Genomic DNA, 27260 nt, shown 5'->3' with positions numbered 1-27260 from the left:
AATTGGCATTTTTCTTGAGAGACATTAAAATTTGATGTACTAGTTATTGACACATCACCTCTCTGCTGCAAGTCACTCTTAAATGAATACCCTAGAATAGTATATCTGGACCCTGTGCATGTGTCTCCTGTGGCAGACGGCATGCTTTGTGAGTAGAGGGTAACAAGGAGACACTGGAGTGAGAAAGGAGTTTCTCTTCCAAGTCTGATGTGTTTTTCTAGACAGGCTCCTGCACTATGTGCACATTTCTTAGTACCTAGGCTTCAGCAGAGCACACAGATCCTCCAGTTCCTTGGCTCCAAAAGTGCCTGATATATAGCAGCTCAGGATAGTCCCCGTGGGCAGATTGCTCCAGCAATGCCACAGTGGCTTCTCAGTGGGCATTTCCAGCAGGATGCCTCTGTACTCCCGGGGAGGCTTTGCAGCCTCTGCAAATTTCTCTACTCTCCAATGAGCCAGAGATACACCCACCTTCCCTCTACAAAGAGGTCTGGGTGTCCACAGTGAAGGAAAGGAGTCTCTCCCTTGGGTTCACAATCTCATCCCTAGGGGTTCTGGTTGCCCCTAAATCTGTTATTCCTATGTTCTTTATAGTATCCTTTATTTGTTAGTAGACAATTCCCTCTTACGTTAATAGTTCCAGTTAAAATTTCCATGTTCAGATTACCGTGTGGTTCCTGACTCTTGATTAGTTCCTGAATGATGTGCTTGCTTTCTTCAGGGTCCCAGAGTTCTTCTGATTCAAGACTGTTGATTCATGGTAGTAATGCTGAGTGGGTTTTGCATAATATTATTTGCCAATTTAATCCCTGATATTTGAAATATCTATCAATGAATATTAAACTCAACTTAACAGAATAGTAAAATCTACCTAAGAAGATATTGGAAAGATAATGATCGAAATTACGTTGAAAGTAAGAAGCAAATGCTATTGAAAAGAAAATCATCAGAAATGAATATTATTTGAGTACAAATATCAAGAAATGGTTAGTTTTATCACTGATAAAATGATAGTAGCATCAAAATCTGTTTTTTAAAAAAATGTTTTTACTTGTTATTTATATATGCTCATACAATTAATTGATTTATTAATTTTTACATTAAAGCTATAGATGACTGGGTGATCCAACTTCTCCTAGCCAGGAAAAGCATACTTTATGCTGGAGATTTGACATTGTTACCTCCCTTCTCTGATTTTTCTTAACCTCTTTGGTAGACATTCACTCCTCTAAATGATACATAATTTTTTGCAGGCATGGTGATACCTTTACTCTGGTTATACCTGGTCTCAAAAACCTGGGAGACTTTCCATTTCCTGAAGATGATTATGTACTTTTCTCTGACAGACTTTAATACTCCTCTTTACCTTTGGTCTTCAGCAGTATGAATATATTTCTAGATTGTTTTATAATTCTTATTTGTGGAAAATTCTAGACCATTCATTTTCAAATGTTTTCTCCCCATTCTCTCCCTTTTCCTTCCGGGATTTCAATTAAGTATATTTTAGACTAATAGCGGCCTACATGCCTTGGATACTCTGTTCTTTCAAAATTGTTTTCAATAAGTTCCTCTTTTGTTTCCATCCGAGTACTGTCTGTTGACCTATGTTCAAGTTCACCGAGGCCTTCCTTGGATGTGTCAGGTCTACTGATGAGCCTGGCAGAGTCATGCTTCATCTCTGTTACTGTGGGGAGGGTACATTTATTTCCAGCACGCCCTTTGCCATTTGCTTATTGTTTCCATTTCTCTGCTGAAATGACCCATCTATTCATGAATGTCTTCAAGTCTTTCCACTGGAGCTTGTAACGTATTAATCATAGTTATTTTAAATCCTCTGTTTGTTTTGTCTCTCAACAGTGGATTATTTTTCCTTTCCATTTTTTATGTCTCATAACTTTTCATTGAAATGCACATGCTCTGTTTAGGGTAGCAGAGACCAAGGTAGATAGTATTTATGTCTGGAAATAAGCATGCCTCTTTCTCTGCGTGGCCTTTAATGAGGGGCTGTGCTGCGTTTCAGTTTTATTGGTTGCTGTGATTACCTTCAATGAGCCGCCAGCCTCGGTTTCTTCAGCGCCACCTTGTGGTTAGGGTAAGAACCAGACTGATGGGATATCTGAGCATCTCCCAGGTGGTGCTTCGTCCACCCTCAGTTTTAGGTGCTCCCTGTGAGCCTGCACCTTTGTCTCTCCATGCTCTTGTTCCTCTGTTAGTCCGCTGTTGCTGGTTTCTTGATCCTCGCTAGCCTGGGTGGTGAGGAGCGAAGCTTTCTACATGTTCCTCATTCAGCATCAGCCTTAGGCAGCTCATGTGTCTCTGAGTCTTTTGAACCAGGTTTTCTCCATGATGCTGCCCTGCCTCCAGTGGTAAAGGATCTTTAATTCTCTGAAACTAGGAGGATTTCTTGCTTCTCTCCTTTTCCCAAGCTCTGTCAGTTTTCACGCACTGAAACTGACAGGATTTGCTGCCCTTTTTTCAGCAGCTTAAGACTTTGCTCCACTGGGCAGAAGGATCCAGGTAAGAATTGTTTTCTCCTTCAGCAGCGCCATTACCTGAGGGATGCTTTCTCAGCTCTCTCCTGCCCCCAGACTTTTCAGAAGCAAAGAGTGGGGTCCATGGAGAAGGGACTGCCGCTGTCTGTGCTCTCAGGGTTTCTGTACTCTCACAACTGTGGCTGCTCAGCTTTTAACAGTTCCTTAAGAAGTTAGTTGATATCTTTTGTACCTGTTTGAATGGCCGCCTTGTTTTCTTCCAGTGCTCTGTTAGACGTGAGTGATTGCCTGTGTCTTGTCTGTCTGGAGGCTCACTCCAGCTTTCCTCAGATTTTACTTTCATTATTGCCTTTCAAAGTCAGCACGCTGATGGGTTCAAGAACAGGGTGATTTTGAAGATTGCCCAGCTTCTTCTTGTTTGGATAACACTCTTTCCATCTATCTGTCCTAAAATGGAGCCAGAACTCTGTAATACGTGTCATTAATTAACCAATTCCATAAAAGTTACCAGGATTCCGGGTACCTTTGGTTACTATGTTAAAAATATTTTTAAGAAAACCAAAATAAGGATTTATTCTCTTTTGAAATACACAGAAATGTAGTTTAAAATCTAAATGTTTTATTTTTATTCCATTAAATTAAGAAGTGCAATTCCAATGTATTTAAAGTAATGAGAAAGAGATTTTGAAATTTCTATTGATATATATACTTAAGGAAAGCTATGTACTTCAAGATACACAATTTAATGTCTAGCAGATTTTTTATTGAATTTCTTTTTATATTTCAATATTACCCATGCCTGAGGGTATCTATAAGATAGGTACAATTTAAAGTAAAATAATATGTGGATAATTATAGACTCAATACTCATTTAAGACTATAACATGACAAACACACTTGAAGCCCTTGTAGGTTCTTCCCCACTATATTTTCCTTCTACTCTAGATATAACTCCTACCATGAGTCGTATGTTAACCAGTTCTTTTTACTCTGACCATAAATGTATTTGTCTCTAAAACACGCAGTTTATTTTTGCCTGTTTTGAACTTTACGTAAATTGAGCCATACTGCATTCTATATATATGTGACATTGAGCTTGGAGATCCATCCATGTAAACACCTGGGTCTGTAAGTGTGGACCTTCAGAAGCAGAGCCAGACTGCCTAGTTCTGAATATTGTATCATTAACTTATTAGCCTCCACAGAAAAGTTAACTCTTCTGACTTCTCTTTCTTTGTGTGTAAAACATATTGTCAAAATATAAATAATGTGGTTAATTAATATATTTCAAAGTTATATAGATCTTGATGTTTTAAAGTACCTACATTTTGAAGGTGTTCTATTTAAGAAATAGGATACAAATTATAAATAACAATTAGCTATAAAATAGGATATTAATTAAAATAAGAAAAGAAGTCACAGAAAATTATAAATATATTTCTAATTTTTACAGAAATATATGACCATATAAACACATTCCAGGCCCTTGGAAATTGCTTGTACAGATGAGGGGCTCTGAAACTTAAACTCTATCAGCTTCTGGGCAAATCTGACTCTGCATATATGTAAAACATTTTGAAGAGTTGTTCTATAAAAGTGATTGATATTTTTACTTATTTTTATTACTCACTATTATATTATATTAATGGAAACTTTTGCCAGGGTTATTTTCTCAAGTGAAATAAAATATGATTAGTCTAACTCTTTACATATACCATCAAATAATATTGTTGCACATAGTTTTCATAATTTTGGTTTTCTACCAAAGAATGCAGTTGCTTGACTTTTTGTTTGTTTATCAATTTGGAAAAAAAAATTCAATTCATATTAGTTTACTTTTCTATTGTATTTCTTTAAATTGATACATGAAATTCTTTACTTTAGGAAAAAAGGTATTAAAAGTAACGAATTTACCAAATCGGATTTATATTATTTAATTTTATACTTCACTGTGCTTTTTATTGATGATAGATTAAATATCTAAGAAAATGGACTAGTGAGAATCTTCCATAATTTTTAGAAAATTACATAAATTATGAGATAATGGTATTTTTGTGAATTTCAATATGTAGATGCTTGCTTAAATTACTTTTATTGCTATTTTATGAAAATATATTTTATACACATATAAAGCTAGGAAAATAGCTTTGACAATATTACAAAGTAAAAACATACTAGCATAATCAAAATTAGAAAGGAAATTAATGTCAGTGTATATCAAAGCAATATGTATTACATAGAAAACCTCATTTAAAGTATAGTAATACTGGGACCATGTAATTTAAAACTATGAATAAGGACATAATATGAAATAGGAAAATAAACTTAAATTTGAAATTTACCATTTTCTAACGGATTGGTTTATCTTTTGGATCATAACAAATGCCTGTGGGTAAATACAGGCCTAAAATTCAGCTGTTTTATTCTGGTATAGTCCTACCTGATGTTTACTGCCTTATACATTCTGACTGATCAGTTCCTATCCTCTATAGGTTGTTAAACATTGTGGTTATTACTCTTACACCACTGATTATAGTCAATTAGTAGTAGCCATACAATTTTCAAAATTTTAGAAGTGTGCTATAGATTTTCCTTTTTTCCACAGTTCCCTTTTGTACTGCTTTGAAAATAATATAGGTAGTCAACTCAACAAAATAAATGGTTTTAGGTTTTTTTTCTATTGAATTTCCAGACATTAGTGCCCTGAGGCACCTTTTTAATGGTGTAGAGGTTCATAAAGATTTAATCACTGAAGAAATATTTATGGAGAATCTATTGGCAGCAAGATTATAAAGGTGTAATGGGGGTTCCGAATAAGTGCAAGATTTTGTTCCCGAATTCAGGGAGCATCTGTTATATAAGGACATAACTCTCAACCATGGCTGAGCATCAAAATCACACAGTTAGTTTAATCTATTTAAGATTGGAAAAATGCTGAGAAAATGAAAGAGTAAAAGATTAGAAATGCTGAATCAGGATGGAGGTAAGGCATAGGATTGATGTATCCATATTAAAAAAACAAAAAACAAAAAAACTCAAAAGGTAAGTTTTATGTTTGGCTAAAATAATGGAGAATCAGGAAAGATGAAGATGGGTTAAGAATTGCATAATAACAAGGGTTCAGTTCTGGAGTCTGACCATTTGTGTGGATGCCAATCTCCTATCCCTTACTTTGGTTGGTGTCTTACTCTGTTAGACTGCTATAACAAAAGACTAAGTCTTGGTGGTATAAACAACAAAAATGTATTTCTCACAGTTCTAGGGCTAAGTCCAAGATCAAGGTGCCAGCACATTAATATTTTGGGTGATGGCCCCCCTCTCTATTCATAGCCAGAATATTCTCCCATGTCCTCAAATCTCTGTAGGGTAAGGGCACTAATCCTGTTCTTAAGGCCCCCACCCTCACAACCTAATCATCCCCCTAAGGCCCGCTATCACATTAGGCTTTAGTATTTCTACAGACGAACTTTGGGTGGGTCACACAAACATCCAGACCATAGCAGTTGGTGACCTCAGATGAGCCCAAGCTTAACATCAACATATTTCAGTTTTCTTATATATAAAATGGGGCTAATAGTAGTGCATTTTAAAAAGGTTGCTTAAAGGATAAAATCTGATAATTTATTTAAATTATTTATCACAGTGCCTGACATATTTAATTGCTCAATAAATATTTATTGAGTTTTATTATAAGTATAGTGAAACAATCCATGCTTCATTCAAAGTGGTGAGACAATCTTGCTTATTCAGAAATGCTGTTTGAAAAGGTGATTATAAAGTTGTGTATTGAAAGAAATTGAGAAGATTTTGCTTCTACTTGGAAGAAAGAGGAAAAAATAAGAAATGATATATAGATTAGAAGGGATCACACAATATGTTAATTTAGAGCATATCTATATTAAAAGGATTTCATATTACAGAATAACACAGATAGCAAAATAAGATACTTTAATAAACATTCTCAAGGTTATATTCTTGGAAAATTTTCACATCATTCGGTGAAGGAATCTGGATTATAGTAGATTGGGAAGGGCCAAGCTTTCTAGGTAGCTATACAGGTAAACATGTGGAAAAGTTGTTTATTTCAAGTTTTATGAATAATTTTAAAGGTATTATTTGAAAATAGACTTTAAAAGACCTATGTGCAGTTTGGCATAAATGAATTTAAACATAATTATAAATATGAGATATACTTTGGGTTTTTATGATTATTTCCCGTTATTCTTGTCCCATGAGGGGATTCATCTCTGTTCTGATTTGGTCTCCCTGGTCTGTTCTGCTCATGAGGAGTCTTTCTGGTACATGCACATCCTGTGTGCTTGTCTGGCTTATGCTCATTAGGTATCTTACTATTATATTTCAGGTTATCAAGAATTATTTTTGGCTCATAGTCTTTCTCAAAATTTCTTTAACTCTAATCATCCTGAACTGATTTCTGCAGAGGTTTGGCTTTTTCTCATATTATACCCAGCTGTGTGTCAACTACCTGCCTTAATGTTAACCTGAGGGACAGCCTGGCCTTTCTGTTTGGTGTTTCTGTTCTCTAGCCTAAGTGCTCACCCAGGAGCCCTGTTTCTAACGGTAGCCCGTGGTGATGCAAGGGATGCTATCACACATTGGTGTCACTCAGTGACGTCCTTGTTAGGGTTTAATCTCCAAATTCTCCCCTAACGTGCAAGGCATGAGGCTTTTCCTGTAAGTCCATGAGATGCCCCTGGAGCTGCAGAAATGTGGTATGACCAATCTCATATAATATGATGTTGAGGAATTTTCTTTTATTTGATAATCATTAAGAAAATATTATTCATCAGCTAAATAAGCTGATGGCCAGAACATACAGTACGTTTCTCCTTCCCTCCTGACCCTCCTCCTCTTCCCCCTCCCCCCCGAAGCTCCATCCCCTTTCCTCCCCAGCGTCCTTCTGCTTCTCCTCTTCCTCCTCCTTATTCTCATTCTTCTTCTTCTCCTCCGTTTCTTTTTCTCTCTCTTCTTCTCTCTGTCTCTCTCTTTCTTGACAGGGAGAACATTTTCATTATTTTGAGGTCCAGATTCAATAGCCCCATAGTCATTTTTTTGATTGTAATTAACCTGTAGTGAGTATCAGTTAGAGGGAAGCTATTTTTAACAGAAATACACATGGTGTGAATATAGGTAAAGTCAGAAACATATGGAGTCAGAAACATATGGACTCAACTCTAAGTCTTGCTCAAATAAAAAGAATTCATGAAAATGGAAATTTTCAGGGAGCTGCTATGTAGGTCAGATTGTGATGATTCTCTGAGGATGGGGTCTTGGAGGAGCTTCAAACCCGTTCTTCTCTCTCCAGGGTCTGCTAGGATGATAGTTTTCACTGCTAGCAGAGTTACAAAGCTGCTGGTCCAAGGCTTCCATGCAGCTCTGAAGAGAGGGAAGCCACCAGCCTCGCTGTCCTTGCTGAAATTCAGCCACTTTTTCCAGTAATGCTGTGTGCGCTGGTGTGAGCCTTTGTCTATTTCCGAAGTTCTGAATAAGTTGATTATGACAATTTTTACCAGTGTATTCATTCCCTTTATGAAAGAGAAGATTTTCTGGTCTTTACTCTTCCAGAGGTGCTTCTTGGATTTGATTTTGATAAACAGCACAAGATTTTTTGATCTTTTTTCTAAAATGGTTATGCATTTTCCCCCATAAATTTGAAATGCCGCGGTTATTTTAGCTAATGTACTGATTATTTCTGGGAGGCTTAAAAAATCCTGTTCTACTGATATGGCTATAAATTTTATGTCTGAAACCACACTGTTTTAATATTTTTTTCCTAGGTAAAGATATAATTAAAGGATATAAAACTTAATAGACAATCAAAAATGTGAAGAATATAGTTAAGAGCTATTTGTTTTAGCTATAAATAAGAAAACTATTTTATACCTTTATTCATTAAAATGTAAACTGAATTAGAATAAATATGTGAAAATTCAGCTGTTTTATATAAGCTCATATATTTCAAATAAATACTGAGATTATACTTTTTAAACAAAACTTGTCTTGAGAAAATAGTAATTACAGCCTATAAAATCTTGCAGCTTTATAGAACTAACAGTGATCATTTTGATAATTTAAAGATAATATTTTAATTTACTTTGCTCCTGAGTACATTTTTTTAAAAAGTGAATTGTTGAAATACATTTTAAGTAAAAACAGCTAATTTTATTTAATTTTACTTTTTTTCTGTAGGACTTTGGAGATGATGGATCCTTATATATTACCAAGGTCACCACAACTCACATGGGCAATTACACCTGCTATGCAGAGGGCTATGAACACATCTATCAGACTCACATCTTTCAAGTTAATGGTAAGAAATGTGGGGGTGTTTTAATTGCTTTTTGCTTCAGTAGGTATTCAAAGACTATCACAGTTGACTAGGAAGGCTTCATTTTGAGTTTCAGGACTTACTGTTAATGTAAAACCTTTCCAATTAAAAAAGGTGAGTAAGTAAATATAATAAATTTGTACCACTTTTCTCATCATGAAACATTACAGAGTAACTCATTCTGACTGGAAAATTAAAGCATAGGAAATTTAAACTATTTTTTCAACTTTAGAATATCAACAATTAGGCAACTGTATAAATTTTAGAAACTGAAAAAATTAAGCATTTAAAAATTTTAGTTAGATCAGATGTTTAGTTGATCTTATTAGTGATATAGAAAACTTATTTATGTACAAAGTTTTATAATCTCAATAATTAATTTAATGGCTATGAGCATTGGCCAAGTAGGCTGATATCAATCTTACAATCAGTGCTTTGTTTTATTTCTGACTTAATTCACATTTTTTTTTTTTTTTTTTTAGAGTATTAGTCTTTTTATTTATTTATTTATTTATGGCTGTGCTGGGTCTTCGTTTCTGTGCGAGGGCTTTCTCTAGTTGTGGCAAGCGGAGGGCCACTCTTCATCGCGGTGCGCGGGCCTCTCACTATCGCGGCCTCTCTTGTTGGGGAGCACAGGCTCCAGACATGCAGGCTCAGTAATTGTGGCTCACGGGCCCAGTTGATCCGTGGCATGTGGGATCTTCCCAGACCAGGGCTCGAACCCGTGTCCCCTGCATTGGCAGGCAGATTCTCAACCACTGTGCCACCAGGGAAGCCCCTTAATTCACATTTTAGTTATTTAGTTGAATTGATAATAGGATTGTATGTATGATTCATTAATACACACTAATTAATTTCCATACACATAAATACATTGATTTACTCTATGGTTTACCAAAAGGAGGCAGAAACTTACTTGGCTTTCTGTAGGAACAGCAAGGTGGCTAGTGTGACTGGAATGAATTAAGAGGAGAGTGGCGGATATGACATTGAAGAGGCTGCCTGTGGTCAGATCACATGGAGCCCTGTAGACCTAGTTATATACTTGGATTCCTATTCTATTGTAACCAGAAGCCATCAAAGCATTTAGTGCATGAAGTGGCAGGTTCTGATTTGTTTTAAAATGACTGGAAGCACTGAGATCAGTTTTTAAAAATCGATTTTAATAGTCTAGAGAAGAGGTAAAGATGGCTTAAAATGTTGATGGTGAAGAGGTAAAAATGTGGTTACAGTTGGGATATATTTTGAAATTAGATCTGAAGAATGGCATGCGAGTTTGAGAAGAGAGCTTTACACATATGAACCCAAGGAATATGAAGGAAGTATTTAAATATATAGCCATGACATGAACTGCAATGGAGAAGAAGCATATTTAGAGACTGAGTGAGATTAATGTTTTTCTTCTTTTTGTGGGACAAGTTAACTTCAATACAATTATCCAGATGCAGTTCAAGTATGTAGTTTAGTTTATAAGTTTGGAGATCAGAGTGACAGCCTAAAGTTGAATATTTTGATAGTATCAGTTTGCATAGACTGTGTTTAAAGCCATAAATCTGAGCTTGATGAAGTCATCTTAGGATGAGTATAGATGGATTTGAAGTTAGAGAATTGAGCCTTGGAGCTGAGGCTAACAATTGGAGTAAAGAAAACTTAGAATGAGAACCCTGTGATGGGAAATAGGTGTCCTGGAAATCAAGTAAGAAAATGTTGGAAAAAAAGTTTGGAAAGGTTGGGGAGCTTATGGTTTTGTTACTGAATTAAGTCATATAGACTCTGCTCCCCCTACCCGGCAGGGCAGGGTTCTTGTTTTTTTTTTTTTTAATTTTTATTGGAGTAGAGTTGATTTACAATGTTGTGTTAGTGTCAGGTGTACAGCAAAGTGAATCAGTTATACATATACATATATACACTCTTTTTTTGGATTCTTTAGGGGAAGGTTCTTTTTCTGTTTTGTTCAAGCAGCTAATAATGAAGCTGCAGCTGAAATTGACAAAGCACAAGCTTTATTCAGTGACCAAAGAATGGAGAAGCAGGAACTAAGTTCCCAGATCAACTTCTTGCCTACCTGGCAAGAGGAATTTAATTTTAAAGAGTGAAGACAAACGGAGGAGGAATGAGACTAATGATGGGGAGTTATGTGCATTAGTCTACTGGGGAAGGGGCAGTGCTTTTTTGAGGAAGACGGGTGCCACCCCCTTTTTATCCTTTTTTGGTCCTTAGTGTCCAGTCATGGCCACCAGGTAGGCGTGTCACTTAATATACTGATTAGGAAAATCAGCATACAATGGGATTGAGGGTCTGTTGGAGGCCAGATTTATTCCCTTCTTGGTCCCAGCTAGTTCCATTTGTTTTTTTGTTGTTGTTGTTGGCAGCTTCCTTTCTTATCTCTGGACCCTTTAACTTAAAGATTTATGTTAACTTCTGCTAAAAGTGGGGTTGGAGCGTTTTGAGCAAAGACTTGGAGCAGCTCTGGCAAAGTTTGAGTATTGTTGACACTCCACAGAAGCAGATTTAGGTTTTGGTTTCTGGCGCAAACCCATCTGTCAGCTAGACATGGGTCAAGGCTTGGAAACTGGCTTTCACGGAAACCAGTGAATACAACAGACAAAGTGTGAAGGAGGTGAGGCTTGTTCCCAGTGGTCCCAGATGTTTGGAGCTATATGTTCAGAGATAGCAGCTGTCCCAGAGGACTCACAGTCTTGGGAGGACAGGACAGGAGTGTGTGGGGGCTGTTCCCTATCTGGGTGCTGCGTCCATGGTGAACTGGTGGTTGTAGCCAGCCTGGCCCTTGTCTCCCTCTTTGTGGTGATTTTTACTGGCTAATGGCCTAATTGACAAAACTGATGCTTTGAGGTTTTTTTTTTTTTTGTTTTGTTTTGTTTTAAAGTTAAGGAGAAAGATTCTCCAATTTTGTGCTTGGCTAACCAAAAGTTCTGTCTTTTATCTCTCATCCTTACTTCTAGCCCTTGTTTGTCCAGTCTAAGTACCTACCACACTAGAGTTCTAGCTAGTTTGTAGAGCAGTGCAAGGTACATGTTCTACCTGCATCAGAACCACAGGAAAAAATATCAAAAATTTAGAACCTGACCTTCAACAGCACTCTCTGGAAATTTGATTTGAAATCTGCATTTTGATAAGCTTCTCAGGTAATTGTGATGCACGGTAGAGCGTCAGAACCATTCTAAATGGATCTCTTCTGAGGGTCTGCTCCCCATTCACGTCTGATGGAGGTTTCTTACATAACTCACTCATTTGCCATGCTCCAGCTGGAAAGCCCAGGAAGAGGGCTTTGAGCCAAACTGCAGGCATTTATGTTGTAAGATGTGCCTTGAGTGGTGCTGGGGAAGTGCGGTGTCCCTATTTCATCCTTCCTGTGTGTTAACTATTTACTCTGATCTCAGGTTTTTCTGAAGATGGAATATGAGAATAAAGGAATAATGAGGTCTCAGAAACAGTGCTCCCTCTCGTCCACCTTCAGGCTTAGCATTATGAATTAATTAAGAGGAATTCACTATTAACGGTGATTGCCTAGACTGAGCGCTGGTGCTTTCCTTTTCCCAGGAATAGAGATCCCTAAACCTGGGAGTAAAACCAATCTCTTCCTATTACCTCCTACTGCATTTAATCTGCTCTGAAATCCTTGGTATAAATGTTTTTGTGAAGGGATGGGGTTTGGAAAGAGAAACAAGGATATTATGTTTGTTGAAAGTGAACATAGAGAGAACTGTGCAGTAAGTGGAGAGTCACTTGGGGTCAAGAGAGGGAATTTCATTTTGTAGACGTGATTATCTTTTATGTTGATGTGAATAATCCAGTAAAAATGAAAAGCAGCTCATATAAGAGAAAAAGGGGAAAATTGCAGTAATCAAGTCTTTAAAAAGTTGATATAATCTAGTACACAAATGGAAGGGCTGTTCTTTGGAAGATTGATAGTTAATCTGTTGAAACGGGGAGGAGGACAGACAGTTTGGGAGCAGATGCTCAGGGTGAGAGCATGAGGAAATCCTCTTTGCATTGCTTGGATTATTTCAGTGTCATGAGGAATAGTCCCCTGCATACAAACGAGTTCCGTTCCAAGAGCACATTCATAAGTCCAGTTTTTTTGTAAGTCCAATAAAGTTAGCCTAGGTACCCAACGAATGCAATCGGCTATATAGTACCATACTGTAATAGGTTTATAGGTTTATAATACTTTTCACACAAATAATACATAAAAAACAACACAAAAAATAGAAAACATGTTTTCTTCTTTTTTTTTTATTTTTTTTTATTTTTCAAAATAAGTATTTATTAGCTGGCATATTGGTTCAGTTGAACAAAGTTTGGGTTTGAATTTTTTTTTTTTTTTCCAAACATCTTTATTGAAGTATAATTGCCTTACAATAGTGTGTTAGCTTCTGCTTTATAACAAAGTGAATCAGTTATACATATACAATATGTTCCCATTTCTCTTCCCTCTTGCATCTCCCTCCCTCCCACCCTCCCCATCCCACCCCTCTAGGTGGTCACAAAGCACCGAGCTGATCTCCCTGTGCTATGCGGCTGCTTCCCACTAGTTATCTATTTTACATTTGGTAGTGTATATATGTCCATGACACTCTCTTACCCTGTCACATCTCACCCCACCCCCTCCCCTTTCTTTTTCATGAGAAAACATGTTTTAATCTTACAGTACAGCACCTTGGAAAGTACAGTAGTACAGCACAACAGCTGGCATCCAGGGGCTGGCATCGAGTGAACAGGCGAGAAGAGTTACTGACTGGAGATGGGAGAGGAGTTAGGAGATGGTAGAGCTGAAGGATGGTCAGCAGTAGGAGACGGAGGGAAAGCTGCAATTCTACTCACGCCTGACGTGGATGGCACAGGTTCTAGTTCCTTGCTGGATTAAATTCTATCTACCCTCTTGAAAAAATGATCCAGTGATGTCTGGGTAGTAGCTTTTTTTTCTCATCATAGATGACACGGTAGCACTGGATTGCATTCTGAACGGCTGCTGCGACCTTCATGTACCATTCTACGTTCAGGTCCCATGCCTCAAAAACTAACAGTGTCTCCTCAGATAAAGAAAATCCCCTTGCCATTTCCTGCATCATGAATCTCTTCAATTCTTCGGTTACTTCTTCTTCCTCTTGTCTCTCTTCATCCTTTCCCTGAGCCTCCTATTCCCGGTGCTTCTTAGTAGTACCAGCCACTGCACCGCTGCTTTTACACTTGCTTCCAGACATCCTGATCTTGAAATAAAGATACTGTACTACTGTACTGCATACAGTCCTGTACAGTAAAGTACATAAAAGCACAACTACTTGTAGAGGATGCACTTATGTGACAATGTACGCCAGACACCTGAACTAACTTATGTGATTGGACACGTGAACGCACATTCACATCTTTGAAAGTTCGTAACTTGAAGGTTCGTATGTAGGGGACTTACTGTACCAACTATTGAAAGTGGGCAGTTTGTGAGAGCTTTAGTGATTTGAGGAGAAAAGTTGTAGGGAGGTGGGGTTATAAAAATAGCAGTATGTAGTTGGAATGTTGGGCAGATCTTTGGGTGTTCTTGAGATGATATATATTAGTATGTTTTCTTTCTGTTGTGGTTGGCTGCGAATTTATAATCATAGAAAGAGGAGATTTGGGTTTACCAACATCTTATTTTGTCAGATGAGTAAGTAGGAGAGAGACAGACATTATAAATTTAAGTACATTTACAAGAGAATGATTATAATGATGGAACACAGAATAAATGGTAAGGTAAGGAAAGTTGTAGGTAAGGAAAGAAGTGAAACCATGAGAAATGAGAAACAAAGTGAAAAACTGACTGGGTTATCCAAGTTGGTCAAATACTACTAGAATGGGGTACTAGAGAGAAAGAAATGCAAAACCGTCCCTCAGAACATTTTCTTAAGGCATCTGGCAATATCTGTTTATAAGAAATACTTTTATTTAGGTCAAGCATATATAAAGGAGTATATGGACCATTAAGATTTGATAGATGTTTAGACAGCCCAGCTGTTCTTCTAAGTCTAACTTGCCAGTTCTTGCCATAGCTGAGAGGGAGGAATGAAGTTTAGACTAACACTAATTCATCAAATTCAACCACAACCGATAAAAAACAACCAACCTTGTTCTACTGCATTTTTATCAACTAGGGAGGACAATAAGTGTATTTCAAGGATCATTTTTAATATTTAAACCTATTTGAAGAAGCCAAAAACCTGGGTAGAAAATGTATTATGCATGGATTGGTAAGAGATTATCTTCAGCTGCTGTAACAGACACCCCAAATAACAGGGGCATAAAGAAGATACCGGTGTGGTGTTCTTATGCATAAAAGAAGTCCAGATGAAGTGGCTCAGGATGGCAACTCCACAATATGTCATCACTATCCTATGCTTCCACTATGTGTGGTTAGAACATTCTTTCCTTTCTCAATGTTTTCCGAATGGAGGTGAAAATTCCAGCCATCATTTTCACATTTCAGCAGGGAAAAAGTAATCAAGAGGAAGGAAAAATACTGCCTGACACCTGAGAGCCCACTTTTAAAAGAACTTTAAAGGAAGTGCCAACAATAACTGCCATTGACCCTCTAAATGCAGAGATTGTTAAAGATGCTTCTTTGACCTTGGTGTTTGCCCTTCACAACAATGAAACGTTCAATTATTTAGGAAGAAGGGAGGAAGGTGAGAATAAATACTGGGTAGGTAACTAGTTGTGTTTATCACTTCATAATAAAATGTTTAGAAATGGTAGAATTAGCTATAAAACAGCAGCCCTACAAGTCATTTGCTAAATAAGTGATTTGTCACTTTTCTTGGTGTTTCCCTTTCCTTTGGTTTTATATTGTTTATATTTGGCATAATAACTTTAAATGTATGCTTTGTGTATAAATAAGTATAGTAAACTTGAGGTCACTCAGAACAGTTATAGGCCAATAAAAAAAGAATAGTTGAGAAGGAGCTGTGACACTGAAAAATACAATGAACATGCGAGAAAATGCAAATTAGGTAGACAAATAGCACATTTATGGACCCAATAAATCTCTAAAACTAGTTTAACTCATTTTTCAAACTCTATCCACTTTGCAGAAAAGGTTAAAAAGACCTTTAGAAAATCAGGTTTCCACAGGGAATTTAACATATTTATCTTAACAATTTGTCAATTAGCTATACAAATAAAATATATTATTGATTACCATAAAAAGCTCTGCAAATACCACAAGTCATTGGAATTTGTTAAAGAGTGTTTTTGAAGTGCAAAGTCTATTTAAATATCCCTGGGTGCGAGCCAAATAAAAGTCTATCAATAGCCCTTTTTTCTTTTCAAGCAATGCAAAATTAGATTATTGAAATATGAGAGTGCTTCTGTGTCCTTGTCAGAAGAAACATTATGTATAAATCAAAGGAGCTTGACTCTACCAGTGGAATTCATTTCATGCTTTTCTTTTTCTTTTTACATAAAGCAAATCGGCTTTAGATCTTCAGCTTAGAATACAGAATGTATGAAAGTTTAAAAGTCATTCAGTGTTTATACTGCCCTCTGGGTAGAAAGCTCGTCCATATTTAAAAAAAAAAAAAAAACCATATGCATGCCATTATTTCTCCCTCCTTTATTGTTTAAAACCTCACACATAATATCAAGTGGATTTGTTTTTCTACTCATGTCAGAAACTGCTGCACAAAATTTCTGGTTCTATAGGATGTCTATGTAGAACACCTCTATTTTTCTCCTTCAGAATTTGGAAACATCATTTGGAGCTAGCCATATAGACATCAAAGCATCATCTCCTTACTGATAAAGCTTTTTAGAGAAAGTGGCTTAAGTCTGGAGCAACAGTGGCCTGCTTCTTCATGCATCATAGAACTGAACTTCCAGTTTCAGGCAGCCTTCCTTCCCTGCTAAGTTTTCAGCAAGGACAAAGCACAAATGGGAATATAACCTTCCTGCAGGCAGTAAGGTCCGGAAAGCAGGAAGCAAAAGGCGGAGTGCCTCCTCTCTCTTCTTCCCACTGTGAGTTACTAAAGGATGAGAGAGAAGTTTTGAGGGTCACTCGGGCTCAGTGATTCTCTAACTGTGGTTTTTGAGCAAGTAGCATGAGCGACGTATTTTAATTTTTATTTTATTTTTTAAAAACATTTTATTGAAATATAGTTGATTTACAATGTTGTGTTAGTTTCAGGTGTACAGCAAAGTGATTTAGTTATACATATATACATATATATATTCTTTTTTGATTCTTTTCCCATTATAGGTTATTACAAGGTATTGAGTATAGTTCCCTGTGCTATACAGTAGGTGCTTGTTGTTTATCTGTTTTATATACAGTAGTGTGTATCTGTTAATCCTAAACTCCTAATTTATCCCTCCCATCCCCTTTCCCCTTTGGCAACCATAAGTTTGTTTTCTATGTCTGTAGGTCTATTTCTGTTGTATAAATAAGTTCACTTGTCTCTTTTTTTAAAATGCAAATTCTCAGGCTTCACACATACCTACAGAATCAGAGGATCTGGTCATGAGGTAGGATGATCTGTGTTTTATAAACCCACCTGATGACTGATGATAAAGTTGGAGAACTACTGGTCCAGCAATTTGATTCCCCAGAAACATGTGAAGCAGGAGTATGTGTCCTTCCTCAGATTCTCCAGCTTTATTCTCTTAATTTTGACTTTAAAATAAGCATATAGGGATCTCAGGGAGTGGCTATTTCTTCAGGGGTTGAGATAAGACATGTATCAAATCAGTTTTGCCCTCAATCTTGATGATTTGCGCCAAGCCCCACTCGGGCCTCCTCAGCTGTGGTGGACATCCCCTGACAGCTGGTCATGCAGGAGTTTGTCTCTCTTCCACTCTCCTTAGGGCTTTATTTGACACAAGAAGCTTTATCAGCCTCACTTCAGGTAGCCCAGTTGTGCCAGGGATTGAATGCCCCCAGGGACAGTCCTTAACCAATGAGAGACACGAGTCAATGGGTAAGAAGCCCAGCACCCGCTCCTCAGTGGGAAGATTCTCAGGTGCATTGTACCTGATTCCTCAGAGTGTCCTCACCGGAATTAACCCTTTTTTGTGCTATTTTTCTTTTCTCTGTAGTACTTTTCCTATTCTTTAACTTGTGCTTCCTGGGATCACTTCCCAAATCAACCATCTGAACATGACTTTGGGGATGAAAGCTGAATTTGGGGACACTCATACTTAAGGGGTGTCCTTAGAGCTGAATTTGGGGACACTCATACTTAAGGGGTGTCCTTAACTTAATGACTGTTGCTTCCCTTCTGTATCTCCCCCCCTGAGAGCTACTGTGGGCACTATATGTTTGCTTCCAGAAGGTTTTTAAATATGATAGAACAGTACATTACCTCATTAACTCCAAAGCCTAAAGATTCTTTCTATTATTTCCCATGCTAAATTATGTGCAGTGAACTGTTTAACAGAGCTCTTCAGAGCTTCTGCAATTAGATTGAATCATGATATCAAGATACTCCAATTACACAATAGTGAGAGCATAGACATGGTCACATTTTAATAGATAATCTAATTGTTAAATTCCCGGACAGAAATAATACTTCAAAGATTAAAGTTACAATGAAATTAGTCCAAAGTAATTAATATCCAAAATTAAATTCTTCTGCCCTTGTGAGATAAAGTCTAAAGAAAGTCTGAAAGTTTTAAGGACAAGTAAAATCTAAACAGTCATGTCCCTCCCTAATTTCTTATTTTGCTTCCTTTTAGTGGAAGAGTTTCTTGAAGTTCATAGTTTTGGGAGAACTTTAACATCTCTCTCCTGGGCTGATTCTCACTGGATTTAAGTGTACCCTCATGCTATGTTTTCAAATGGTTGCATCTGTTCTCTATTCATTATTTCCTTGTATTCTGCCTTCTGTTGGATTACATAACTTTTAGAATTCTGTTTTTTCTCCACTATTAACTTATTAGCTATGGCTTTTTGTTGATATTTTAAGGTGTAAGTGAAAGCTTTGTTTACAATATACAACTTTAATGTATTGCCATGTATCTTCAGATATTTTACCACTTCACATATAAAATAAGAACTTTAATACAGTATACATTGATCTCTCTTCTTTCCATTCATTGTGGTAATATTGTCAAACATTTTACTTCTATATATGTTATAAACCTCATAATACATTGTGCTATTTTTGCTTTAAATAGTTAAATATCTTTCAAAGAATTTTAAAAAACACACAAGAAAACAAGACTTTTACATTTATCCTTTCTAATTCCCCTCACTCTTTCATGTAAATCCAAATTTCTGAATTTTCCTTTAGCCTAATAAACATCATTTAACAATGTGAAATTCAGATCTGCTCCTGATACATTTTCTCAGCCCTTGTTATTTAAAGATATTTTAATTTTTTCTTCATTAAAGAATTATTTCTGCTGGATATTGAATTTGGAGCAGATAGTTTTCCTTTTTGTTTTCTTTCAACACTTTTCACATGTTATTCTATTACCTTTAGGCTTGCATGATTTCTAATGAAAACGCTCTTATTTCTAGTTTTTTTTTTTTTTTTTTTTTCTATTTCTCTTCTGTTTTTACAATTTTCTCCTTTTCAATGGGTTTCAGCAATTTGATTACGATATGCCTTGGTTTCATTTTCTCTACTTAGATTTATCCTGCAGGGATTGCTCAACTTGCATTTTTGGTATACATTTTTCAACAAATTTGGAAAAATAAATTGTCAATTCTTTTCAAACAGGATTCTGCTCTCTCCCTCCATTAGGAATCCAATTACTGATATGTGTTATTCCTTATTATTTTCACATAGACCACTAAACTCTGTTAATTTTTTCTCTTCAATCTTTGTTCTTACTGTACTTCAGTACAGATGGTTTCTGTTGCTTTGACTTCAAATTCACAAATCTTTTTTGTACATGTCTAGTCTGCTATTAATCCCAACCATAGTATTTTTAAAATTTATTTCAGATATTGTATTTTCAACTCTAGGACTACCATTTATTTTTTATGATCTGCATTTATCCCCCATTTTTTTTTTTTATCCCCCATTTTTTCATGTTTTCTTTTAAATCTTTCAATCTTTTCATACCAGATATTTAAATTTTTTTTTTTTTTTGCTAATTTCATCATCTCTGAAATTGTATGTCTCTATTGACTAATTTTTTTTTTTTTGCATATGAGTCTAATTTTCTCTCTTCATGTCTGTTAAAGTATTTTTAAATTGGATGGTGAAAATTGTTGAGAGATTTGCTGGATACTTTTGAGAAGTATTGATTTTTGTTTTGACATTAATTTACCTGTGTATCAGTTTTATATTTTAGAGTTTTTTAAACTCTATTTGATTATTTCTAGTGTAACCTTTATACTAGAATTTTTTCATTAACCTTCTAGGATGCATTATTTCTGGAGTCTCTGAGCTCTCCAATCTGGTTTTTCAGTTAAGTCTCTCCAGTCTGAAGTCTGATTAATCCAACTCATATGTCACCTACCACTATGTAAGCTCTTGGGACTTTTAGAATTATAGCTCCCTGGTTTTATTTCTTGCTATAGTAATCGAATTTTGCCTGACTTTGTGAAGTGTTATGCTATACATTGAACCAAAGCCCCCAAAGACCCCTATTCAGATTCCTGTAGCTCTTTCTCAACGTATTTCTCTCCCTTTTGGTACTCTGTCCTGCAAATTCCAGCTGCCAAGCTTTCCTGAATTCCAATATCTTTATCTTTAGTTCATTGAGACCTTTTGCTTCCCCTTCTCTGCATCAATATCAACCAAATGCCTTTTGGCTGATAGCTGAGGCAAGTCTACAGCTCATCCCACTTTTTCTCTTTTTGCCTTATTTCAGGAATCATAGTCCTCTGCTGCTGGTTTCCAATATTTGATAACTGTTGTTTCCTATGTATTCTATTTATCTATGGCAGAGGGTTTACCTCATTAATTTCCACCATGATCTTATATCTCATAGGAATAATTCTTAAAAACCTGATTGGTTACATTAGTTAAAGGCATGTTTTCTTGTGACCCTCATTTGTAAAAGTTCTGAAAGTTAGTGGATATGGTTAATGTAGACAACATCAAGAAAATATCAAATAAACTTAGAAATTACAAGTAATACTTCTTTGTTCTCAGAGTTCAGTACTTTAATTCTGCCCAAAACCACAGCAGGCACTCAGCAGTATATGAAGGAAGGAGAATGACAGAAAAAAAAGTTGGTTTTGCTGTGGAAAGATACGACTCTTTCTGTATCAACTGTCCAAGGTTAAATAACTTATATTTAATTGATCAAACCCACACATAAATAGGTTAATTTTGTCACTATATGTGGAGAAAACTTGATTTTTATCTTCCAAATAATTCCCTTTAGTTTTCTTTAGTAATAAAAGATCAGTTTTAGCAGGCCTAAGGCCACCCACCAAAATCTACTTTTCCCAGATCTCTTTGAAGCTAGATGTTGTCCTGTGACACATTTGGGGCCAATGGAATGTGAGGGTAACTAATGCATTTACTGTCTGAATTATGACCAAAATAGGAAAGCTATGTGCCTTCCCTTCCTCTTTTAACTGTTTCTGCTTTTTTGGAATATGGGTCTGGTGGTGGTAGCTTGGGGAACTATTTTTAATTTGGAGAAAGTCATGCTTTGATGTTTGCAGAAGAACTAAAATAGAAGGTGCCTGGGTGTGGTAGGCTGAAAATGTCTTAATGAAAGCCATTCACATCCTAAGCCTTGGAACACGTGAATGCTACTTTAAATGGCAAAGGGGACTTGTATACGTGATTAAGTTAAGGTTCTCAAGATAAGGATATTATTCTGGTAGGCTCTAAGTATAATTATAAAGGTCCTCATACAAGAGAGGCAAGGAAGTCAAAGAAGAAATTAGGAGATGTGATGGCAGAGGCAAGAAGTTGGAGAGATTTGATGAGTGAGTAACAGACCAAGGAATATAAGTGGCCCAAGAAACGAGAAATTGCAAGGATGTGGAGTTTCCCCTAGAGCTTCCAAAATGAACCAACCCTACTGGCACCTTAGTAAAACTTATTTTGGTTTTCTGACATTTAGAAATGTAAGAAAATAAATTTGTGTTGTTTAACGCCACAAAATTTATGGTAACATGTTACAGCAGCAAAAGGAAATGAATACATCATATATGCAATGAGAGCAAGCTACCCAATCTGGCCACCTACAAGGCCTTATATCTTGTTTAAGCCAAAGTATTTGGTTCTGTGTTAAAACAGCTTAATCCATGTCCACACTATGAAGCCACCATACCCCTTTATGACCACATATCAGGATTTATATCTTATTTAAGCCACTGACAGTACTGTTGCTCTGTTTATTCCAGTAGTTTAACCAACATCCTACCTTTATTTATCACATTGATTCTCATTTCTACTGCAGTCCAGCTGTGGGTTTATGGGGGGCTCTGTTTCATGCAGACATCCAGGATCAGTCTCACTGCAGTCCATAATATCATATAAGATGGTGCTACTGAATGTCCTTGCTTCAGTCTGCGAACTACTTGTTACCTGGTGATGAGATAAAGTATAGAAATTATGAGTAATTGTTAAAATTTTTCCAGTAAATTCATACTGCTGCATCATCTATGAAAGGGGTCTTATTTTCTGGTAACTATAGAAATTGAAGAGAGAAAATATCTTCAGCACCACAGATAGTTCCCCAAGGCCTTGGAGTCCTCCACTGGATCGTCTGTGTTTAACAGACAGTGAAAGAGATCACATGTGAAGGATCATGTTGGAGATTCACAGGGTGGGCCTTGTGGTAGCAGACAGTACTTTTGCTGCTTATCAGGACTCACAATTAGTACGTTCTATTGTAGAGGAGTCTGAGAGAGGTAAACTTGGACTGGGCTCAGGAAGAAGAGGGAGTACATTTAGCGTACATCTAGCCTGATTTTGCCACAAGAGCCCAATACTCATAAACTTTCTGGAAGAAAGAGCAAACCGTACAGGGTCCCCTTTCTCAGAAAAACAATGTTAAGACAATCATATTGCCCTTGGGAACAGGCGTTTTTGGACCCAGTGCCCTGATGGAATTATTTGCCTTTGTGAAACCGTATCCATAGGGATTACACCAAAGCCCCACACTGTTTTAGCTGGCGTATATCCTCTAGCTGATTCTGAAACAAAAAATGAAATGAATGGTTTTGGAGACTGTGCCTTTGGGGGCTGCTGCCGACCTAAACCTCCCGTGAGGTCCACGGTGTTTCACGCCCTCAGTTTGAAAGTTTTGAGACCTTGTGCTGTATTTATTTCTGCTACATTTCTCCCTGTTTCTCATGCTCTCTTGTTCTTAATTGTTCCATTATTTCTTTCAGGAGGGATCAGCCACTTCATTTGGCTCTTTCATTTTTCCTTTGGTAGGGCAGTGTGCTAGAAACAAGGGTCTTCCTTCTTTTTTATTGCTCTCTGCTTTCTGGCCCACACACTTTTGTTCTCATGTATTTCTTTATATATAGTCCTGGGGGATCTGTCACCGTGAGAGATTTGAAAATATTGCATCTGGGTCTGCCAAAAAAGCATTCACAGTTCAAACAAATATTTTCCACCTTCTCCTTACTGATTTGAATAATCCCACCCAGGGGCTATTCTTCCATTAGAATGATATCTCACCTATGCTCAGACATGATCCATCATTATCTTCCCTAGAGTCCTTTTAGTATGTTTCATCTTGCCTGTGTTTTCCCTCAGAGTCCTAATTCCAAAGATTGCCTGGTCATGTGCCCTTAGGTACAGAGGACAGCTCCATGAGCACCTTCAATAGCTGTCACTTTGAAATGCATCCAGGGATGCCAGGAGAATTTTTTACTTTTCCTCTGTCTTTCTAACATATTTTTCCACGATTTGTGTAAACACTTGATAGAGATTTATGAACTATTATTCTTATTTTTTAGTAACACTACCTAACAGTATTATTCCTATTTTTGTGTATCCCCAACTCCACATTTTCAAGTTAAGTCACATCCCGTCTCTGCTTCAAATGCTAAATTGGCTCCCAGTGTCACTCAGATTAAAAACCAGTCTCTTGAATGCACATCAAAACCATAAGTGTTCTGATTTTGCAGTATCTTCCTATCCTGTTCCCCTCCCTCTTGCAAACTCCATTCAGCTGCTATTAATGTTCATTGCCTTTCTGTCCTGAAATAAAACCAGTTCACAATTGGCTACTCCCCCTGCCTGAAGATACTTTGCCAAATCCCCACAAGGCTTAGTTTCAACCACTTTCAACTCTTTGGTTAAATGTCCCTTTCTCAAGGAAGACTTATTCAAAGTACACAGCTTAAGATTATGACTAGTCCTCGCCTTCCCACACTTTTGGTCCCTCTCAATTTTATTTATTGACAGCACTATTACTTTCTAAAAAGTTGTATACATCCTAGCATACTATTAATACTGATTTTTTCCCCCATATCTCAACATATTTGAAATAGGGATACATTCTACAACATATGGTTATAAAAACAATGTGTCTATTAACGGGCAACATTTTCTTCTTTGTTAATGGTATATAAATAATAGCATGTTAAATTTAATTAAATAAGGTAAATACTTATCTAATATGTTTATAGCTCATTTTTGTTCTTCCCTCACTGGAGATTTCCTCTCTCTCTCTCTCTCTCTCTCTCTCTCTCTCCTTTTACATGCCTAACACTGTGCCTTGAATATAGTTATGACTCACTAAATATTTGCTGAATGAATGCACATTAATAGATGAATAACTGTTTCTCATTAGTTCCTGGTTCTGGATTCCTTTGAAGAGTTACTTTAGCTTGCTCTCTGAGATTTTTCCGCTCTCTGAAATTTTTCCACTCTCCTCTGCTGACAGATTGCTGGAGACCACCAATGGTTTTATTAAATAGACAACTAACTCATTTCCTCATTTTCTAATGATAACCTACTTTAAGAGAAGTTAGTCATCAGAGCTGCCTCTCCATGGTGTGTGTGTGTGTGTGTGTGTGTGTGTGTGTGTGTGTGTGTGTGTGTATGTATGTGTATGTGTATCTGTGCATGTATGTGTGTGTGTTTCTGTGTATATGTATGCATGTGTGTATGGACTTTAAAATTTCATTTTCCTTTTCATATCTGGTGGCTTCTCTGTCCTCTAAGATGTTCTCCTAAGTAAATCTTTCTCTCCAACTTAATCACTTTCTTCCTTTATTTTGTTTTCAGTTTCTACTACTAGTGCCCTGATGAAACATTAAAGTATGTATTTTAAAGCATGTCAGGTCCTCCTTGACACCCTGGGCAAACCTCCTTCTTAGACACAGTGGAGATAAGAAGCTTTAACTGCTTTTAAAGCATTAGTTTTTAATGCTTTCATTGAGTTGTTTCCCTATCCAGCCCTTGATATTTATTTTTCTAAAATAGGGTACTTTTTACTTTGTATTTCTTTGTGAATATATACTTTTTCTTAGGGTGAAGAGACATTGTAGATCTCTGCAATCTAAAGTCATGACCAGAGTTTATACAAATAAGGAAATCAGAGTACTTGTTACTACATAGTAGTGGGCTGGTCCTTGGGAGCCTTTGAACAAACCCTTCCTTACAGAATTTATCTCTATAAGAGCTCTCCTTTGTAAATAAAGGTAGTAAATGGAATTTGGGCAGTTTAGTACTGCCTACCTAGGGCTGCTACTCATAATTTAAAGCAATAACCTACACTTAATGCTTTGTAACACTAGTGGAAATTAGCTGCCTATGCATTAGGAAAAAACCCCACAAAAATGCTGCCTACAGATCTGGTTGAGAAACATAGCAAAAGTCACTTGCTGATCCATAAAAAAGGGCCTACCCCTGCTTCCACTGTGATTGAAATTTCAGACCAAAGTGCACCTGTGCAGTTCCAAGTTGAACCATGCCAGCCCATACACAGGGCAACCTGCCTCCCAATGTCTGTGTTTGTGAGACACAGCTCTCCTGCATAAACACAGCTATTCACTCATGGAAGGAAGTCACCCAATGGGGTCAAATCCAGCTAGCCCATATATTTAAAGCTAAGACCTAAAGCTACCCGCTGAAGCTACAGCATATAGAAACCACCTTTTTCACTAGTGTATATTTTTTAAACAATCAGCTCCAAGGCATATACCATCAGAGCTAAGTTACACACTAGAGCCATTTCAAAATCTGTGATCCCTCCTCATATGACTGTGCCAATCACAGGTACTCTGTGAATTTCTTAAGGTTTCCTAAAGCATCAGATGTGGAGCATTTAGGAGATCAGTAAATAACACCACTCCAGACCTCAGCACAGAAACAGGGCTGAGGCCCCTGATGATCTCCTGTTGCCAAGAGAGCAGAACAGACCCACAATATGAAAAGGGATAGGCTGACTGTGGCCAGTCATTCTCAAAGCACACCAAGCAGATCCTTTGTCATCCTCCCACTTGGTGACTTAGTAAGGGCTAGGGAGAGATGCTGCCCTCTCTACATGAAGCAGAGATGTGTGCAGTCTTTTGCTGATGGGGCAAATTCCTCAGGTAGATGACTCATTCTCAGATACTGTTGTTTTGTATTCACTTACGATTGACTCAGATCTAAATTCTTTCAGCCAGAATTCTTTTATGGTATAAGTCAACATGCTTATGTACTTTTAGGTGTAAATGAATGTACTAAGTCTTGTTTTTGATATTGCAAAATTATTTTTCTTCATAAAATTTCAATCTGCTTATATCTACTGGCATATTTAAATTAGTCTGACATGGTTTACTGGACTAGTTTACATGGGTCGATAGGAGTGATATTTCTTAGACTACTTCTGTGTGTACAAGGACTGGGTAATGTTACAAAACACTCATGAGGTAGCCAGCACTTAAAGAACTGTATAACGACTAATTAATGTAATGACACTTGTGTAACATGAGAGTGGAAAGAAGGTTAATGTGATAATGAGGCTTATTTGATCTTAAAGATTTAGCATGAGGGCACTCTCAAGATAGCTTAATTAGGTTTTAAGCACCTTTTGCAATTTGCATGTGTACTTGTTAATCCACATGTTCTAAAAATACATTTTACTTCATTTAAATTAAGGAATTTATCTAATCTCTTTCCCTGTGTTGTTTTACTTTTATCGGTGATGGTGTTTTCTTGAGTTTTACACTTAATGTGTATTATTTATGATTGTTTTCTTCTATATTATGCTTAAGTTGTAGCTCACTTCAAAATAGTATAACATTTTAAAATTGCAAAACAACACCTTAGCGTAATTCAGGCAGTTATGACAAGTCATGACGTGACTCTTTTAACTAATCTTTAAGTCATTTAGCACATTTTATTGCACCATACAATATATCAGTAAATTTGATTTCATTATCTGACACCTATGTCATTTTTAAACTTGGCCAAATGGAAAGAACATTTTAGAAATTAATTTAACAATGAAAGAAAGTATCATTTCTTTTCATTCATTTCACTCATTCATTCATTTGTAGCAGC

General features: G+C 36.7%; 1 protein-coding gene across 5 annotated transcripts in view; it reads left to right on the top strand.

The window, feature by feature from the left end:
- Positions 1–27260, top strand: part of FSTL5 (follistatin like 5) — a 773228-nt gene that overhangs the window by 566078 nt on the left and 179890 nt on the right. For all 5 annotated transcript variants that reach the window (XM_007184135.3, XM_007184134.2, XM_028167007.2 and 2 more), the window contains one exon: positions 8703–8823. In XM_007184135.3, coding sequence (XP_007184197.2) covers positions 8703–8823 — 121 coding nt within the window. The remainder of the gene's footprint in view (positions 1–8702; positions 8824–27260) is intronic.

Source organism: Balaenoptera acutorostrata, chromosome 5, assembly GCF_949987535.1.
Source record: "Balaenoptera acutorostrata chromosome 5, mBalAcu1.1, whole genome shotgun sequence".
NCBI lineage: Eukaryota > Metazoa > Chordata > Mammalia > Artiodactyla > Balaenopteridae > Balaenoptera > Balaenoptera acutorostrata.
This window is presented reverse-complemented; position numbering and strand designations above follow the sequence as displayed.